Below are 20231 nucleotides of genomic sequence, written 5' to 3' on the forward strand. Positions count from 1 at the left end.
CTCCTGGCAACCCCAGCTCAGAAACCAAGCTAATAAAACCCATCGGGCATGATGAGGCTGCATTTTGCTCTGCCTCGCACCTTGCGAGCGAGGAGCTGGTGGCCACCAGGCACTGGTGGTGCTGGATGTGCCACAGGAGCCCCATGGGAGCTCAGCACAGCACCCTGCGGAGTTCAAAGCCGTAGCCCAGGGAGAGCAGTCACTACCACAGCCAAGGCTGAAGGATGTGCAGAAGTAGCCATATTAATTCTTGTCCAGAATGCCTAATTCTGGGCTGGCAGCTTTGCTATAGTGTAGGCATGGACACAGATGCTGTTAAAAATATCCCCCTTGTTTAATTTCATATTTTGCTTTCTTGTAACACAAAACCTAGGATCCCTCTGAGCAACTGTGTACATTTTGTTCTGTAAGTGGTTTAAAAGTATATTAAAACATTAATCTTAGCCTGAGTCCCTCTGTGCCAGGTTTCTGACTGGAACACAATTTAATGGATGACTCACAGTAGATGTCTTGTATAATGGTATGACGTTCTGATGGCCAGTGATTTACAGCTACAATACTTAGCACTGTCTTGCTTTGGAAAGTCTTTTTATTGCTTATTTCTGTAACATGTGGATACTTGGAATTTAAGAATATTTTCATAGAATAGCGTTCTAATAGCCAGAAAAAAAAAAAAAGTGTAAGGCAGGGCAGTAACCAAACTTCAAGTTGCTCCTTTAAAATGCTAAGTTAAGTGTGGATAACTGGCTAGCTGAAAAGGGTCACATAGACATAGTCCAGCTGGCTGAACAAAAATGCACATCGCTCTCAGCTTATCTGAAGTAAAGCAAAATACACTGTCTTTGGCTGTTCTTGTTACACAATAACAGGAAGATCGCGGTGGGAAAAGAATGTTACAGGTGGGAACAGATAACTACAGAAGAGAAACTAGGGGCGGGCTTGGTATTTAGGCAACTAACCAATAATGAGCTTAACTTTTGTAATATGTATGAGCTAATTATAAGAAGGCATAAAAGGTGACTGTAAGAGACAATAAACGAAGTCTGCTGATCCCTCATATTGAGTGACTGTGTCTTCCCTCCGTCGCAACAATTAAGTATGTCTGAGAATATATTGTTATTGCACTGCCTTCAAACTGAATTTGAGCAAATCATGTCTGGCCTCTGTAGCAAGCAGTACAAACTCTCCTCAAGGAGGGTCCCTCACTGCTGTGCACTGGGGAGGTTTACAAAGGTGAAAAGGAACCAGACTAATATGGTCAAATAGGTTTATTTACTTTTAAACAAAGAAGTGCACAGCTGTCGTGATGGTCCATATAGCTGTCTTGGTTTAGAATCGATAACCTTGGTTGGCTTATTTTTAACAATTTATTTGAAATGTCAGTTGGGGGCATTTCAATGGATGGTGAGCATTTGAGAGGGGTTTTGTTTTGCAGACCAAAAGGCTATCCCACCCTCACTTTCCATAGGTCAGCCTCTCTGGAGTTGGTAAGGACTGGTGAAAAACAGACCTCCTAACTTGCCAGCCTAAGTTGGTTCACCCAGGAGAGCATCACAGGAATGAGGGCGCGCAGGAATCTGTACAACTTTCCAATGCCAAAACTGAGTCAGTCCTTTGACTGAATTACTAGGAAGACCTGCTCAAAAACAATTAGCAGCTTATTTCACATTATTATTGTTATATATATAAATTGCTATTATTGGTGAAGATGGTATTCTGGGTTTTATGTAGTCTTGAGTGTTTTGCTTTGATTTGCCCTAATGGGTAGTGATGGTAATTAATGCTGCAGCTTTCTTTCCATAAGCTATTAACCAATAACCAAGGAAAGCCGTAACAGAGAAATGACAATTGCATGTGATGAGAGATTGCTGGATTAGCAGAGGAGACTGGCATGCCAATTACATTACTGGGCAATTGCAGGGGCCTGCGTAGGCAGATGGACCTTTGGGACTCCTTCAACAGGACTTGAACATGAACAGTATTAATAATATGCCAGTATATCCTGCAAAACATCATAGACACCAGTTCTAGCTCCTTCTTGTAAAAGGAGAATAAATTATTTTATTTCTTCTCTTTGAATGGTTCCAGCATCTTTCTGAAGTGTTTTTTTTTGAAGCTAAGGTGTACACAAGAGTTACATGACTCTTAGCAAGATTTGCAAGGGAGAGGAATATGACTGGCTGTATTCCTATTGACCCCTTTTGCCTCTCAGCAGCCAGAATTTAAGGCCATTGCCAGTTGCTTTCATGAGGAAAGAAAATTAATAAAGGAGATTTTTCCTTGGGTGCTCTCCTGCAAATCTTTAAAAGAACTTTGCTCAGCTTTTGTGTTCAACAGTGCAGTGAGACAAAGTAGGAGGAGGCAGCCTCCTTGCTTGCAGATTGAGTTTCTTGCCAGGCTGCATTTTGCCAAAAAAGGGTTCATTCTTAGCCATCCTCCCAGAGCCACACAGGAGCTGCTTTCTTATGTGGTTACCTGCCTTTGGGGGCTTCTATGATAATTGTATCACATTTTCCCTGCTACATAGCCACCAAGCTGTGCACTGCAATGCTGTCTCCAGGCTCTTGAAAACAGGAGCATTTGTTTATTCCTCTGTTTAGGAGACAGGCACACCAGCCTGAGCAACAGTTACTGGGCTGCGCTAGAAAGAACCAGCTATTTCCTCTCAGCCTGTCTACTCATGAATTAAAACCCACTAGCTTCAGTCACCTGCACACCCATAGACTGGGTGCTCATGACAATTTACTCTCATAGCATGAAGGTGCTGGGATAATCCTTTGAATTATAGACTCATTTAGGTTGGAAAAGACATTTGAGATCATCAGCTCCAACAATTAACCCAGGACTGCCAAGTCCATCACTGAACCATGTTGCCAAGCACTGCACCTACATGTTTTTCAAATGCCTCTGGGGATGGTGATTCCTCCACCTCCCTGGGCAGCCTGTTCCAATGCTTGACGATCCTTTCAGTGAAGAAATTTTTCCTAATATCCAAGCTAAACCTCCCCTGGTGCAATTTGAGGCCATTTTGTTTTGTCCTGCTGCTTGTTATCTGGGGAGAAGAGACCAACCTCCACCGGCCTACAGCCTCCTTCCAGGCAGCTGTAAAGAGTGATAAGATCCCTGCTGAGCCTCCTCCTCTCCAGACTAAACACCCCCAGTTCCCTCAGCCGCTCCTCATAAGCCTTGTGCTCCAGACCCTTCACCAGCTTCGTTGCCCTTCTCTGGACACGCTCCAGCACCTCAATGTCCCTCTTGGTGTGAGGGGCCCAAAGCTGAACACAGTGTTTGAGGTGCGGCCTCACCAGTGCCAAGTACAGGGGGATGATAACTGCCTTAGTCCTGCTGGCCACACTGTTTCAGATACAAGCCAGGATGCTGTTGGCCTTCTTGGCCACCTGGGCACACTGCTGGCTCATGTTCAACCAGCTGTCAACCAGCACCCCCACGTCCTTTCCCACCAGGCAGCTTTCCAGCCATTTTCCCCAAGCCCGTAGTGTTGTGTGGGGCTGTTGTGACCCCAGTGCAGGACCCAGCACTTCTCCTTGCTGAACCTCATACAACTGGCCTCGGCCCATTGATCAAAGGCTTTACTAAGGTCCATGTAGACAACATCCACAGCCTTTCCCTCATCCACTAGGCAGGTCACCTTGTCATGGAAGGAGATCAGGTTCATCAAGCAGGACCTGCCTTTTATAACCCTGTGCTGGCTGGGCCTGATCCCCTGGTTGCCCTGCATATGCTGTGTGGTGGCACTTGGGATAATCTGTTCCATAACCTTCCCCAGCACTGAGGTCAGGCTGACAGGCCTGTAGTTCCCCAGATTCTCCTTGCAGCCCTTCTGGTAGATGGACATCACATTGACTAACATCCAGGCGTCTGGGACCTCGCCAGTTTGCCGGGACTGTTGATGAATTATGGAGAGTGGCTTGGTGAGCTCCTCTGTCAGCTCCCTAGGTACACTCCGGTGGATCCCATCCGGCACCATAGACCTGTGTGTGTCTAAGTGGAGCAGCAGGTCACTGACCTCTTCCTCCTGGACTGTGGGGACTTCATTCTGCTCCTCCCTGTCCCTGTCTTCCAGCTCAGGGGGCTGAGTACCCAGAGGGAAGCTCATCTTTTTATTAAAGACTGAGGCAAAGAAAGCGTTAAGTACCTCAGCCTTTTCCTCATCTCTTATGGCAGTGTCCCCTGCCGTGTCCAATAAAGGGCACATTCTCCTTGGCCCTCCTTCTGTTTCTAATGAATATGTAACAACTTTTTTTGTTATCTTTTTATGGCAGTAGCCAGCCCATGTTCCATCTGGGCTTTCGCCTCTCTAATCTGTGCCCTGCATAACCTTGTGACATCCTTGTGGTCCTCCAGAGTTGCCTGCCCCTTCTTCTAAGAGTGGTAAACAATTTTTTCCCCCTGAGTTCCAGCCGAAGCTCTGTTCAGCCAGGCCAGTCACCTTCCCCACTGGCTCACCTTTCAGCACATGGGGACAACCTGCTCCTGCACCTTTAAGATTTCCTTCTTGAGGAATGCCCAGCCTTCCTGGACCCCTTGCCCTTCAGGACTGCCTCCCAAGGGACTCCGTCAACCAGGCCCCCAACAGGCCAAACTCAGCCCTTGGGAAGGCCAAGGTAGTGATTCTGCTGCCTCGCTTCTCTCAGAATTGGAAACTCTATCAACTCATGATTGCTATGCCCAAGATTTCCTCTGACCTCCACATCACCCACCAAAACCTTCCCTGTTTGTAAACAGCAGGTCCAGTGGGGCATCTCCCCTGGCTGGCTCACTGGCCGACTGTGTCAGGCAGGTATCTTCCACATGCGGCAGGGACCTCCCACACGGTTTCCTCTCCGCTGTGTGGTATTTCCAGCAGGCGGGAAGCAGTCTAGCCCTGGGTTGGACCGTGCTGCATATTGTACAAGACACAACAAGGACAGAGCCTCTGCCTCAAAGAACATGCAAGAAAACATTTGATTTCAGCAGAAGACTGAACCCCCAGATGTGGTTTTTTATCTCAAAGTTAGCAATTAGTTAGCTGCCAAGAATGGAAAAGGTGGAAGATTTGCTTTGGATCATCTTGCAGTTTTGTTTTACTTGTTTCTGTAAGAATAAACACTTCCTAAAACTTACTAGTTCTGCAGTTTTCCCAGCGAAGACTAATGTACACTGAGATGTTGGTTACATTTGTCATGTTTTATTTGTATCATGCGTGAATCCAGTTCTCACCAGGAACAGGTTCTTCTCTTTTACCTGCTCTGACCTAAGAAAACCACTCTCTTTTGATTGTACGAAAATATTTTCATAGCATCACTTAGCCACAGATGAAACATGCTGCGTTTCTTAGCTCATCCAAAGCAAAGGTTGATTTTTGCTGTAGTTTGATTAGTTGAATTTATCATTACCTATCTCAGTGCATTATGCTTAAACTCTTTATGCTACCTTTTTCAGATTCATTCTCAAAGTAATGTGATACAGATCTGAGTACTTACCACACCCATCCTTAATGTTTTGCCAATGGTATTCTTACTACTTTAACTTACCGCGTAGGAAGTGAGTAGATTCCTCTAAAGAGTTGTGAGCTGTCTGTTTGGCCATTACTCTAGAAGACAAGTATATGATTTCATTTTTAAAGCCACAAGTGACAGTTCACAGGAGGGTACAGGAGAGGAAGAAATGTTGAGGAAATGAAGTAAATGAGTTTAGGTATGTAGTACTCAGGCAGTGTGCTTTCTGTGTGTGCATTTGTTTGAGCTACAGGTGAAAGTTCCAGCAAAGACTGACTTAGTTCAAACAACTGAAGCAGGGTTCACCCTGTCTGCTCAGTGAGCCAGTGAACCCTGCAAACAGCTGCCAGGGAGAAGCAAGGGCACTCCGTAGTCATCTCCCTTTTAGTTCGGCAATATGAAATGGTGAAAGCATTAAGTTAAAATGACAGGCTTGAGAACGTACTGTGGATTTTGTTGCAGAACTCACTGGCCATGCTCTGCTCCCCTCCAGCTGCCAGTCGCAGCACAAGACCGTTCCCAGAGCCTCAGTGCCTGGATGGAAAACTGGGGCAACCTTGGCACTGGCAGGAGCAGAACCAGCCTGTGCACAAGGTGCCAGCACCCCGAGTCACTCCTGCCAGAGCTACTGGGAAAATGATGCCTTGAGCCCTCCGGTCAACCCCTGACCTGCAGCTCCTCCAAGGAGATCCCTGCAGGGGAGCATGGGGCTGGCCCAGACCAAACGTGGGATGTGGTGGATTTTATCAAACCTGTCTGGAAAGCTGCTGTGATGGCTCAGAAAGTTTGCTGACTTTTTAGAGGCTGGGGAAGGTGCCACCTGAATGTGTGTGCAGCCCTTGGGAAGCACCTGTCACTCAAGGCAGCCCCTTGGGGGTGGTTGATTGATAAGGAGAGAAGTGAGAAAGGCCAGCCACCAGCTGGGAGGGGGCGTTGGGCACGTTTGAGGGAACAGGGCAGGAAACATATTGACCCAGACCTGTGAAAAGCAGTCCAAGGATTATTTAAGAACCTGAGTGAACACATTTATCAACAGAAAAAGTAGCAAAAACTTCTTCCTTTTTCTTTTTTTTTCTTTTGTTTTTTTTAACCTTTTCAAACCACTGTACAACCCTTTGTGGGCATACTTTGTAAAACCTGTTGATGTGTGGTGTCAACAAAGATGTGACTGTCTGCTTTGCTTTGTGTTATGAGCAGAAAAAATGAATCAACAAAAATAAAAATCAGTCCTTCAAGTCAATCCTGTCAGAATCCTATATCCTAACCTATCAATAATCCTATATTTTCACAAGTAGCAAGATGCACTGCAAATATTGAAACAGAACTAAATGCACGTGTTCAGGCAATTGCTTTGGGAATGCTTTTCAGCAACAGAAGGTGGTGCACTGGATGGCTAACCAGCTTTTCTGCTCTAGAGGGGCAGTCCAGACAGGTGCAGAACATGCAGTCCTCTACCTGCTGAACTGCCAAAATGTCTCTTCAAAGAGACAAGTAAATCCTGAAGACATCTCTTACAGCCCAGGTCATCAGTTTGGAAAACATCCGCAGAAGTTACGGGGAAGGAATATTTTCCTGCGGCCACAGATGATGACTGTCATTTTGCCATCACTGCTGTGACCTCAGATTTCCAAGTAGCATGTGGTGCTCCCCCAGGAGCAGTGGGTCTCTGCCAGCACAGCAACACTTTCCCACTCCTCCTGGCCCTCCTGTGTGCTGGTGGCATGGAAGCCCACATGGAAGACTTCATTGCCCTCTCTGAGGAGACGGATGGACATGAGATCCTCTCAGAAGAGGAACAGCATTGTCCCACACCAGCTGGCTCTCCAGAAGTGGACACAACATGCTTCACTCCACTATCTGCCCGCTTCCCAGCATCTTGAAGCCACAGTCTCTTGTCAAGGTCTATGTCTGCAACCTTATCTGAACCTCAGGCAGGAACCACTTCCCAGCTTCACTGGCTCTGTTTAGCTCCATGTGTTGCTTTGTCATTTGGACAAAACAACATAAAGCTGTCTTCTTGCAAAGAGGTGAAGCTAATGTCCCTGGTACCCTACCAAAAAAAATCTCCACTGCCAACAGCACTTGCTCTTCCTGAGTTCAGAGCTGGGTGCAGTTTAAAGAGTAAGTGACTCTGGCTCAGATGTGAGAACTGAACAAACCTTAGAAAAGTTTGATGAAAAGTAAAAGAAAACACACAAACCAGAGCTCTCAGTTGCTGTTATCTTCAAAGCCTTTCTTGTGCTTCTAGAACAAGTTGCTTGTTTAAAAAACATCAGAGTACCAACTTTTGAAGATTTTTTTTGTTGAGTGGTACTTTTTGGAGTACTATTATCATTCTTTTTTTCTATTGTGGGAGGGCCGTTTATTCCATTCATCTCATTTCTAAGAGTTTTAAATCCCTGTCACTGATAGGTACTGAACAAACCCAGGAAGAGCTGGGGATTTTTGTTCCACACTGCTGCTTACAGCCTATCAGTAATATTTGTCTTTGCCTGCTTAAATGCAAAATGCTGGTCAGGTGTGTGACATTATCTCGTTTGTCTAACAGGTAAGCTGCAAAGTGCTGCAGTTCTTCCATCAGTACATGTTGGGCTGCAACTACTTCTGGATGCTCTGCGAAGGCATTTATCTTCACACATTGATTGTGGTGGCAGTGTTTGCTGAAGAGCAGCGTTTGCACTGGTATTACCTCTTGGGCTGGGGTATGTATAATTTGTAGCAAGGTGGTCAGTTATTTTAGATGTTTAAATTCTGCTAGCGCTTATATATCTGAATTATTATATTTATACTGCTGATCATAGCTTAAGATTGAGTTCTTGTGTCCTACATTCGAATGCATTTGTTCGGGTGGGCCTAGAGACTTACAAAAATCAGCAGGAGTCAGTATCCATTATTTGTTGCATCTTGGGATTTGTTGGAAGAAATGCTTATGTTTTGTTAAGCAAAACTTTGGGAGAAAAACAGATTTCTATCCAAACACATCTCTTTTCTCAACAAAAGTGGTCTATTTTTGTCACTTTATATAAAAAATATTAATCTGTAACAGTACTTTTAAAAGTATATTTTTTTTGGAATGAAGAAGAGGGAAGATCAGTATCTATGTTTCCCAAAGTGAAAAAACACAGCATACAGAAAGAGAAACCAGAATTTCTCTGGAAGTGAATCCAGTATCAGATATATTCTGGCAGACATTGTTTTAAAGATGCAATTTTACCTACACAGGAGTAGGTAATGACTCTGCTGCCAGGGCTGATTTTGTCCAACAGTGATCTCTAGAGCATTTCAGAGAAATATATTTCTCTGAAAATGTCAGGTGTCAATAAGCAAATCTCAATTATATACCATAAGAGATGTTACAAACCCATACACTGTGAATGCAAACTGCATGTAGTTGCATGCATATTGCTCAAGGAACCATGCCTAGGTCAGTCCTTCATCTCCAAATAAGCATATCTCTTCTGTTTTCATTAAGGGATCCCTTGCCTTTTAATTAGTAGCAATAACAGATATTTATCCTTTGGACTATCTGTTCCAATAAAAGGCCATATAAATACAGCCATTATATTACAATGGAGTGCAGTCTCTTTCATATTTCAATCACTATTGTATATCCAGTCCACATCAGTGTTGATAGAAAATCATTATCAAGAGCTTTTTCCCAGTTTGGGAACCATGAATCTCTGGCCTTATTCCAGTTTCTTACAAGCCAGTCCCCATATCTTGAAACCACTGGTGCAGCTGTGCAGTAAATGGTGGACCTTTATCCATTGTCCCACTGCACTTAGGGATGGTCGCTTGTATTCATCTCTTGCAATCCCAGTCTGAAGCAGGCAGAATTTATGCTTGTCGCGGTTTAACCCCCGCCAGCAGCCAAGCACCGCACAGCTGCTTGCTCGCTCCCCCCACGGTGGGGTGGGGGAGAGGATCAGAAGAGTAAAAGTGAGAAAACTCGTGGGCTGAGATAAAGACAGTTTAATAGGTAAAGCAAAAGCCATGCATGCTATCAAAGCAAAACAAGGAATTCATTAACAGCTCCCCATGGGCAGGCAGGGGTTCAGCCATTTCCAGGAAGGCCGGGCTCCATCACACATAATGGTGACTTGGGAAGAAAATGCCATAATGCTGAATGTCCCCCCTTTCTTCTTTCTCCCCCAGTTTATATATACTCAGCATGACGTTCTATGATATGGAATATCCCTTTGGATAGTTCATGTCAGCTGTCCCGGCTGTGTCCCCTCCCAATTCCTTGTGCCCCTCCAGCCCACTTGCTGGTAGGGCCTGAGAAACTGAAAAGTCCTTGACTTGGTATAAACATCACCCAGCAACAACCAAACCCATCAGTGTGCTGTCAACATTGTTCTCACACCAAATCCAAAACACAGCACTGCACCAGCTGCTAAGAAGGAAATTAACTGTCCCAGCCAAAACCAGGACAACTCTATATTTTTGCCTCTCTTTGGAGATGTTATACTTGTTTAACATTATTTCATTTACAGCAGGAAGATAAGAAACAGCCCTACTGATTAAACAGAGAAAAATTAGGAATTAATTAGATCACAGAAAAATGACCCAGTTCTGAGTGTTCTGAAGAACTTTAAAACTCTGACTTCAACCACTAGTTAGGCATTCAATATCAGGTCCTACATAGGCAGTAATAGCAAAGTGGAAAGTTGTTCTTCCACTGTTTGTATTTTCATTTAAAAGACTGGTAACTAACTTTCTTCTCATGGTATAAGGCTTAGTGCTGCCTGGATACCTACATTAGATACCTAGAAAATTATCGTGATTTTCTAGTTTATATGGATTACAGGGCCAGAGAAGTTTCCACGCGTAAGAACTCCTTTTCTCTCTTTTTTTTTTTTTTTAATGATAATATAATCACTCTTTTTTTCTTATGAGAATCATATCTTTTCTGAGAAGAGAGTGACCTGTTATGCTCTTAGAATTAAAACTATGTGGAACACCATTAGCTCTTAAATGAAGAAAACTTCCCTGAAGAACCCAAAACTGAGCCAAGGTTTCTGGACTTTGTCAGTCTAAATCACTGAGCCCTCATGGAGCAAGCAACTGTGCTATCACAGTTTTCATTGTTCAGAATATTTGAATACACAAAGTCTGATAGGGCTGTGCTTTTGAAATGGCAGCCCTATATAAAGAGTCATTTTAAACATTTCCTTCCAGATAGAACTTGTTCCCTTTTCATGTCTTGCAGCATAAGCCCTCCCAAAATAGTGTCATTCCATATCCAATCATACAAGAGGACAATGGTCAGAAACGTATTTTTTTCAGGTGACATTCAATTTAGGCAGTGCAATTTAATGCAACTGAGACAGGTAGCCTGCAGTGAAAGCTTGTGAGCTAGCTGTACTGTTGCTGAGAAAGGCACTAGCATCATGGTGAGTAATTCAGTGAAGTTATCTGATAAGATACTCATCAGTATCTGCAGCATTGCCTGAAAAATAAATAGGGTGGTGGCTGTGGTAATAGGATGATAATATCTTGAGAAGGAAAAGGTTAATAAAAAATGGACTCAACTCTTCACTATGAAGCCTGCAGCCTTTTTTAATGAAACTAGATGAATACTTCTACAAAACAAGTAATAGTCATTAGCACCTCCTAACTAAGGTAGTAATCATTAATAGCAAAATTATCTAATCAGGACTATCTGGCCAGCCCTTAAGTTTGCATAAATCAGTCTAATTTCACTGATTCCAGAAGCAGTAGTTACATTAAACATGCAGCTATGTTAATCAATGGAGATACACTTCTCCAAAGGGCAATGCAGAGCAAGCAGAGCAGGCTGTGCTCTGAATTACAATTCAAAAGATCAAGGTAAATGTACAATGCAAGGTGAAGTGACTCATTATTCATTGTTATAACTAATCCCTATGTGAGGACACCTAGATTATTTTATTTGGAAGAACCACTAATGACATTTGTAAAATAGCTTTATAAGAAAAATAAAAATCTGAGCAAATATAAAACACTTTATGAAAGGTTTAAGGTGATCGGATGGAATCTCTCATGGACAGGTGTGTTTCAAGGCTGATGCCTTCAGGAAACCCCTTCTCTGGGGATGTCATTTCTCATTTACTGTTTCACTGGGTCAGGAAATCACCCTTATGCAGGGCAAGAAAACAGCAACAAATGTGCCCATCATAGTGCCAGTCCACTCTGCGGGCTGCTTCAGGCAGCTTCATCCACGTAGAAGTGAAAAGGGAATGATTTATTTGGACAGTGCTAAAACAAGGTGCCTTCCAAATTCAGCTGGATATACAATTAATTGTCAGTTTGTGCCATGAAGGACCTGGCATGACCTAAAGGGATACGTCATATCTTTTCCTGGGATGGCTGGGGTAAAGCCTTTTCTAGGTTACTCACTGCTCACCACGTGTTGTCAGGCCCCTGGAGCGATACATGTTGTGCCACCAGGACCCAACTGACTTTGATGCTCCACTTCTCATTAACTCTCTGCCTTTTGGCCCTTTACAAGAGAAGAGCAACATCTAGCCCTAGAAGAGCCCATCCAGCCTGCAGATGGGAATTTGAGCCATAGACAGTCATGAGCTTCTTACCCTGTAACTTTCCATCGTGTTCTTAAGATTTGCTTGTGAATTTGTTGAGCCAGGTATTCTAGGCTAATGTGTTTAGCAGAAGAAAAAAGGACCTTTGGCGTCACGTGGAGTCCTGTACTTGCACTATTCCAGGCCAGAGCCTTCAGATGAATAATTTTTGCTATTACAGAAAGGCCCCTTAAAAATTGCACTTCAATCTGTCTGTCAACAAAACTGGCCCGGGCTTGCTCCATTTCCAAATCAAAAGGATTTTCTCATGCTGTCAATCCCATAAGCTCACCCTGAGGTTAGAAGCTCCTTTCTTTCAGTTCTGAGCTTTTTGTTGTTTTATCATGCATCATCACCCAAAAAAAGGCATACTGAAGCCAGAGGCCAAGTAATGATTTTCTAACGATACATAAAGGAGAGGGCAATCCATTTTGTTCTCCCACAGCCATGTTGTCCTCCCAAGGTAAACTGCAGCAAGAACTTTTTTTGGCAGTAAAGTAGCTGTTGCTTAAAGATACCTGGAGACATCAGTGTCCTATTTAGATACTTTTTTGACCTTATTCTCACTCCAGCATTGGCTGGCCTGTGCTCTGGGGTGAGATTTCCCCAGAATTTGGCTGGGGAGTCTCTGTCTAAAACGGTTTATGAAAATACTAACACCCAAAGAAACGAGGAACCATGTTCTTCCCGCTGTGACTAATCATGGTATCAGCAGGACGTTTTCACACATTTTGATTTATAATTATAAAATATCCAAAGCTCAGAAGAAACGACCATGGTTTATAGGGAAGACACAGCAGTAACACCAAAGGTGTCCACAGAGCTCTCTGCACAGACCAGATGAAGCAGTAGGTCATCTCCTCACCGGCCTCTGTCTGCATGTGCAAGGTTGTGCAAACTGGGGTCAGTACAGCGCAGACTGCCCAGTTCCAGGTTTCTAGCCTGTTGGAGAGGGACACAACATACAAGCAAGCTGAAGGAAGATGGACAGGAATGAACCAGATTGTCACTCTTAATATCAGACTGGAAATAAGAATTTGAGGCTTGCAGTTTGTTAAACATGGCATGTTACCAAGCCTTTGGCCCAGTGCAAATTTGCTCCTGTCAGTTCCCCGTCAGAGCAGTGGCCTCCCCTGAGGCTGCACAGGTAAGTCAGGAGATGTGGATTTATGGTATCCACAGCTTCACTCCCAGCTGAGATGGGATGGGCTTGGCAGCACAGAGGCTGAGAACCTTCAGAAAATATCACAAATCCCCATCCTCCAGAAGACCTCCTGACTCCAAACGTTTTCTCTTGCCATAGGCTCCAAAAGAGCAGCTCCTTGCTCTGTTGTTTATTGCTTTGTATCTGTTGTGTGAGTTAATGTGTCTCTCTTGCCTAACAGTGATTTACATGGTTTTCACAAGTGTCCCGAGGGAATACTCTGCTGAGAACTGAATGATCCTGGCACCTTTCCCACACTGTGTGCTCACACCCTTCCCTGCACACCCTGCAGCAGCACGGCGGGGGGGCAGCAGCTGGGCTTTGCGGCTTCTTTTGACCTGCTTTGAACATTATTCCCTTGTTGCATCTCACCATCAAGGTTATGCTAGGGCCCTGAGTGTGATGGGATTGCGGTTCTTCCCTGAAAGCTGTGATTTTGCATACATGTGTTGTGGACAAGAAACTTCCTAGTGTGTTTGACACATGAAATTCAAAACAAAAAAATACCAAGACTGATCTATAACTTTAATCATTTCAGGGTTCCCTTTAGTGCCAGCATCTATTCATGCTGTTGCAAGAGCCAGATACTTCAATGACAAGTGAGTAACATGTCTGTTTTTAAAGGAACAAAGTTCTGTGTTCTATTTAACTGTGTAACACATTTTGAGTTAATAATAAATTTTAATGGTGTATTTCCCCTCCAGCTGCTGGATGAGTGTTGACACACACTTGCTCTATATTGTTCACGGACCTGTAATGGCAGCTTTATTGGTAAGAATATTATTTGCTGTCAACAGTTTAATAATTAGTTTACGAATGCTGTTAACCTGTACAGAATAGAAGTTTCTGTACTTTAATATTTTGGTCAAAACTCAGAAGTAACTAGAGGTTTTCTCTACTCAGAGTTACAAGGACAGGTTCTCAACAGTTCTCAAAAACAAGTCCTGTAAAGGGACCTCCCAGTAAAGAATCAGATTTTGAGGTAGAGAATCACTAACTGTTTTTGAAAATCAGGGAGGTCATTCTCTCCCAGTGTAACTTATTTGTGACCAATTTACTACATTTATGAGACATCAATGAGGCATTTAGCTATGCCTTAGCTGGTGTGAGCTGAGTGCAGCCTGGTCGCTCAGCACGAGTTTTACTGGTCATTGAACTGATGTGGTCCCAAGGTAGGGAGCTAAACTAGTCCCAGGAAGGGACCGAGCTGGGCAGTCTGAGTAGGAGGGCAAGATCTGAAGTGCAGCTCAGCAATATATATACATAGAGCATCTTGTATGCCAGCGGTGCTCTTTTGCACAGTAACGCTGACCTTCCTGAAAGGTACAGAAGGGTTTTTATTAGACCCAAGCTCACCTCAATGTGTCACCCAAGCTGCACTTTCAGCTTTTGAGATGCCTCTTGCTTGCAGACATCTGCATGGACGTACCTGCAGTAACTACCTCGGAGATCAAACAGTAAGGTGGTGAATACTGGGAACATCTTTGAATAAAGAAACAACTTTCCATCTAATGGCTGGAAAACCTGAAAATCATTCTACCCTTTCCTGAGAAGAGTCTTGCACATCAGCAATGTGAGGAAGTCCATTCCTCCCTGCCATATAGTATGCTGTTTAGAAGCACATCTGTTATAGGTTTACTGGTTCAATCTTGATTGCTTCTGCTGTTGTAATGCTACCTCACTTCTGGGAGAGGCCATTCAACCTTTATTTTTATCACCATGCTCCAAGTCTCATCTTAGTTACAAAGAAATAAAGCAGTGACTGTTTTTTATGGAAAAAGGCCAATCTTTAACACTTTTCAAAATAAGGCATTATAATATGTCTTGTGCTTATGCCATTCACAGTCTTATTTTTCTTATGAAGATGGCAACGTCTACAGAAGATCCTGCATGATTTGCTACAAAAATCCTATAGTGACAGATGACTCAGGAAAGCTGAGGATTTTTACCTTCATAAAGTTGTCTTTCCACTTTTCACAGTTACTTCCAGAAATTCTAAAAGTGACTGTTAAGCAGAGTGAGTGAAGTCAGAGCAAGGTGGAGAATAAGGTTTAGATTTTACACTGAATGGTACCTCAGGAGTCATTTATTCCTTTTTTTCCAGTAGAACACAAATGTAAAACAGTTGAAAGGTCTTTCAGTAGTTAAGAAGTGATGAAATGCTATATCAAAGCTTACTGATTCACATTTTATTGTTCTGAAAGTTTCAACTGAAATTTCTCATATATCTAAGGAATTTGGACTACGAAAATATCTACGTGAGTTATGTAGCCTACATACTTATTTAAAAAAAATCATCTGAAAAAAAAAGTCCATTAAATTTCTGAAGCTTAGGTGCCTGATATTACTATAACAATGTGGAAAAGAGTGATAGGGTACACTGGAGAGAGAATGTCTGTGGTGCCTAGGATGTCCCCAAGGTCCTCACTGGGCTCGTTGTCAACCTGGGTCTGCCTTCCCTGTGCCTTCACAGGCTCTCAGCACATCCCGCAAGGAGCTCTCTGTGGAGCCAGGGTCACGAGCAGGTTCTGTATGCTGAGCACCCACAGCTGGACTCAGATTTTCAGAAATGACCGAGGAGATGAGATGCTGAAATACTGCATATTGCTGACTGTAAGGGCCAGGGGCAAAACTCTCTGAAGTGTCTGGTATTTTAGCCCTAAGCCAGCAAGTGTTACCTTTTACCTGTGGGTAAAAATGTGCCACGGGGTCCGTGCAGTCTGGTGGAAGCAAGGGGCAGCCTAGGTTTATCTCAAGGGCAGCCTTGGTTCCCCTGCTTATACACCAGCCTGATGGATTGGCCTGTGTAAGCTGGACCACATTCCCAGAGAAATTGTGTGCCCCCAAAGGTCCCGTGTGCCCAGGGACACACTGGGGTTTGTCTCACCGGGCTGCAGACATCTTCAGTGTGGACTGAAGCAAGATACCCGGGTGATCTTCAGATTCAGAAGAGAGACATGGTTACTCCTAGGGGACAATTCATCCATCCCGTTTAAGCTTTAAACATAAAAATGAGATTAATTGTTCCCTGGAAATCCTGAATTTGCCCACATCAGTGTCAAAACAGCCAGTGCTTCCTAGAACTGATCCTGCCTGCCTGCCTGAAACATCCATGCAGGCTCCCCAAGGGAAGTGTGTAGAGCAGCTTAATATCTCTTTTCTGAAGGCATTCAAGGTACTTTCCAAGGCCTGATTCCCAAGGAACTGCCTGTTATGAGCCACAATAAAGCTAGAAAGTTACATTTTACTGCCATTTATGTGCATTTTTATTGTATTTTTATTTTGAATGTTTTTTTAATGTGAATGCTTTCTCCTACAATGGCTTTGATTTTGCAGGTCAATTTTTTCTTTTTGCTTAACATTGTCCGAGTTTTGGTGACAAAGCTGAGAGATACCCACCGTGCTGAGTCCAACATGTACATGAAAGCTGTCAGAGCCACTTTAATCCTGGTGCCCTTACTAGGAATTCAGTTTGTTATTATTCCCTGGAGACCAGAAAACCGACTTGCTGGAGAAATATATGATTACATCATGCATATATTAATGCATTACCAGGTACGTTACATAATAGCAACTTCAGCTTAGGTGAGGTGTTGCTGTTAAGTTAATTTAGCCAAAAATGCTGTTGCCAGTTGTTTTGACCCGAAACTGAGAATGACCATGGTTTTGCAGTTCTTTTACAACCATTTTCATGTTATTGGATTATCTGCTTTTGCACAAGTAGCACCACTACATAAAGAACAACCACAAGATAGGGGAAACAATGAAAAGTGTAGCAAAAAATGATCAGTTGGCACCATTTCTAAACTAGGGAGAGAAAACTGAGATCACAGAGGGCTTTCAAGTTCCAACACGATTTCTGTTGAAGTGTTCAAATTGCCTGAAAACTGGTGCTGTGAGTTTAACATTAAAATTAGGTGTGTATGCAAACTGTTACACAGAGGGAATGCCAACACACAGAGGAAAAGACTGTGACAACGAAGCTTCACTTAGGAGTTAAAATTCCATTATTAGGCAGTTGAAATAAAAATATGTGACTGACATTTTGATTTCATAAATGCTTTGAAAATACAGCATCATTCAGTAAGTCTGGTTTCTTTTCTTTTAAAAACAAAACAAACCTAAGTGACTTTAAATGCTTTGTTATCTGGTTTAATGACTGTAATATAGCCAGCCCTGTATTGACTAGGAAAGGCGGATTTCTAATGCATTTGTGAATAGTGGTCAACATGGATGAGTACAGTAACCCACTTCTTGTTTCCTTTCATACAGAGGCTAAATGCAGAATTATTTAATGTTGTAGTAAGAAAAGAGCTTTTAAAAAAAAAATCAATGGTGCTTTTTCCTTAAATGGAGTGATAAATCATGCTACCAAAATCTATGTGTCCTGTCACCTTAGTTTACATTTTCTGTTTATTGTCCTTATCCCTTCAAAACTGTGGGTGAGCATGCTGCTGCATACATAGAATGACTGAAGTTATAGGTCTGTTTTTGCAGTGTATGCAATCTTATAGTACAGTTCTGCTTAAAATGAATGAGAGTCTGTTTCTTCTATTGTTACCTGTATTGTCACTTCATTGCTCTTAAGAGTGATGGAGTATCTCCAAATAAGCTTTCTGGTGACAAGTTGCTTACAGTTTTAGCAAGTTAGGATAAGATAGTGTGTTACAATAATCATTTTACTCCTAAAACATCTTTCAAATCCTGTGAGGTTGTAGGAGAATTAAAAAAATAATGTTATATTAATTAACAATCCTAATTATGGCCATTATGCAATAGAAAGTCACCAAAGCAAAGTTAAAGTGGAACCAGAAACAAAACCAAACTCTCGTGAAACTGTTGTACTGATGGATGAGATTAGATGAGGGAGGGATCCATGGAGGGAGAGTTTCATCTCTGATGGGTTCCTTCTGCCCATGTCCCAGGCACTGGGAATGGGTGTCTCTGCATGGCTCGGTGACCCCGATCACTGCCTGCCAATACATTTTATTCCATTTCAACAGTGGAGATGGTGCTGGGGATGCAGGTGGGGACACATTGTGAGGGTTTCCTGTGCCCTGCTGCTGCTGTGCCCAGAGAGGCCACCGGGCATACTGGGGGGTGACAGCCCACCCAGGGCCGTCCCTGAGCCAGGGCAGCAATGCAGTCCTCACAGAAGAGCTCTTGACACCTTTGCAATATAATCTCAGTGTGCTTCACACCAGCATGTAAAATTTGGCCTTTCAAGAGCGCTATGCAGTTGTCCTCTAACTTCAGCTGAATGTGATGCTCCCTCCTGTACCTAGAGTGGATTTTTAATTGTATTCTGAAATAAGCTTTCTTAATCCTTTCTAAAACATTTCTTGTATGCATATTTAAGATTGCCAACTGTATATAATCGCTCCTCTGGTGCTTGTTTTCTTCTAGGACTGATTATGGAGTTAGCAGATAGTGTATTAGCTTGTGTAATGCCTGTGCTTCCCTGCTGGCTATTGCGCTCCCATAAACCGCAGCGCAGCCTGCTCTCCGTAAACTAGCAGCAGTCTGTTAGTTTTTGCATCCTGTGGCATGTCAGGCATATACAAGCAGGCAGTATGGGAGCAATTATGATTTTTTTTGATGGAAAATACAGTACATTCTCCATTTCTGCACTGGTTAAATTATTATTTTTTATGCCTTTTCTAGAACAGAGAGACAGTTTTTCAACAGCACAGCACTGCTCTAAGTGAGCGCAATGATTTGCTATATTAGTTACATCATCCACGTACACAGAAATGGTGCAAACAAGCACTGCAGTCTATTGTAAAAATCAGAGGACTGAAGATGATGAATGAGAAAGATTTTGTTCCCACAAGAAGCTGTGTAATTGTATTTATTTCAGTTTTCCCTGTTGAAAAACAACACATCAAGATGTTGTGTGCTAGGTTTCCTCTGCTGAAATCATTTTTGAATAACAGAAGCCAGTCTGGTTTTGAATTGTCCTGCACTTTTTGTAATACTGCCATCAATGCTCACCATTTTAAGCAGAAGTGTTTTTTCAAATACAACTATATGAACAATTCAAAAGCACTGCATGCCTGCTTCCCCTGTATCAGCTTGTGTCTGTTTCACTACACAGGCCAGATTCTTCGTAACAGATTGGTAAAGTAGATGTGTAAATGACAAAAAAATTTGAAGACTGTTTTTGTGTTGCAGATATGAATGATTGTACTTTTCTAGCCCAGCCACCCAGCCTCCCATGGATCCTATAAAAGTCGAGATTACTATCTCCCCTCATCATCACCAATATCAGCTTTTCAGTCTCCAGACTTTGCTGAAATGAAGATTGCACCAGGGAAAAGAAAGATATTTCTACCCTTATGTTGTGGCTTAACCCCAGCTGGCAGCTAAGCCCAACACAGCTGCTCACTCATTCCCCTCCACTGGAAGCGTAAGAGTGAGAAAATTTGTGGGTTGAGTTGAGGACAGTTTAATAGGTAAACCAAAAGCTGCACAAGCAAAGCAAAGCAAGGAATTAATTCTCCACTTCCCGTGGGCAGGCAGGGGTTCAGCCATCCCCAGGAAAGCCGGGCTCCATCACGTGTAGTGGTGACCTGGGGAGACAGACACCACCACTCCGAACATACCGCCCTTCCTTCTTCTTCCCCCAGCTTCACATGCCGAGCAGACGCCATACGGTATGGGATATCCCTTTGCTCAGCTGGGGTCACCTGTCCTGGCCGTGTCCCCTCCCAGCCCCTGTGCCCCCCCAGCCCACCCGCTGGTGGGGTGGGGTGAGGAGCAGAGAAGCCCCCGGCTCTGTGTGAGCGCTGCTCAGCAGGGACTGAAACATCCCTGAATTACCAACTCTGTTTCCAGCACAAATCCAAAACATGTCCCCATACTAGCTACTATGGAGAAAATTAACTGTCCCAGCCAAAACCAGCACACCTTAAGTGGAATAACTTTTGCACGGAGTGGGATGCTGTAGGTGCGTTGCTGAACATG

General features: G+C 43.4%; 1 protein-coding gene across 1 annotated transcript in view; it reads left to right on the forward strand.

The window, feature by feature from the left end:
- CALCR (calcitonin receptor) overlaps positions 1-20231 on the forward strand; it is a 77929-nt gene that overhangs the window by 42771 nt on the left and 14927 nt on the right. The window contains exons 7-10 of the mRNA XM_005228822.3: positions 8047-8200; positions 13804-13864; positions 13970-14036; positions 16602-16820. Coding sequence (XP_005228879.1) covers positions 8047-8200; positions 13804-13864; positions 13970-14036; positions 16602-16820 — 501 coding nt within the window. The remainder of the gene's footprint in view (positions 1-8046; positions 8201-13803; positions 13865-13969; positions 14037-16601; positions 16821-20231) is intronic.

This window comes from Falco peregrinus, chromosome 5, assembly GCF_023634155.1.
Source record: "Falco peregrinus isolate bFalPer1 chromosome 5, bFalPer1.pri, whole genome shotgun sequence".
Taxonomy (NCBI): Eukaryota; Metazoa; Chordata; class Aves; order Falconiformes; family Falconidae; genus Falco; species Falco peregrinus.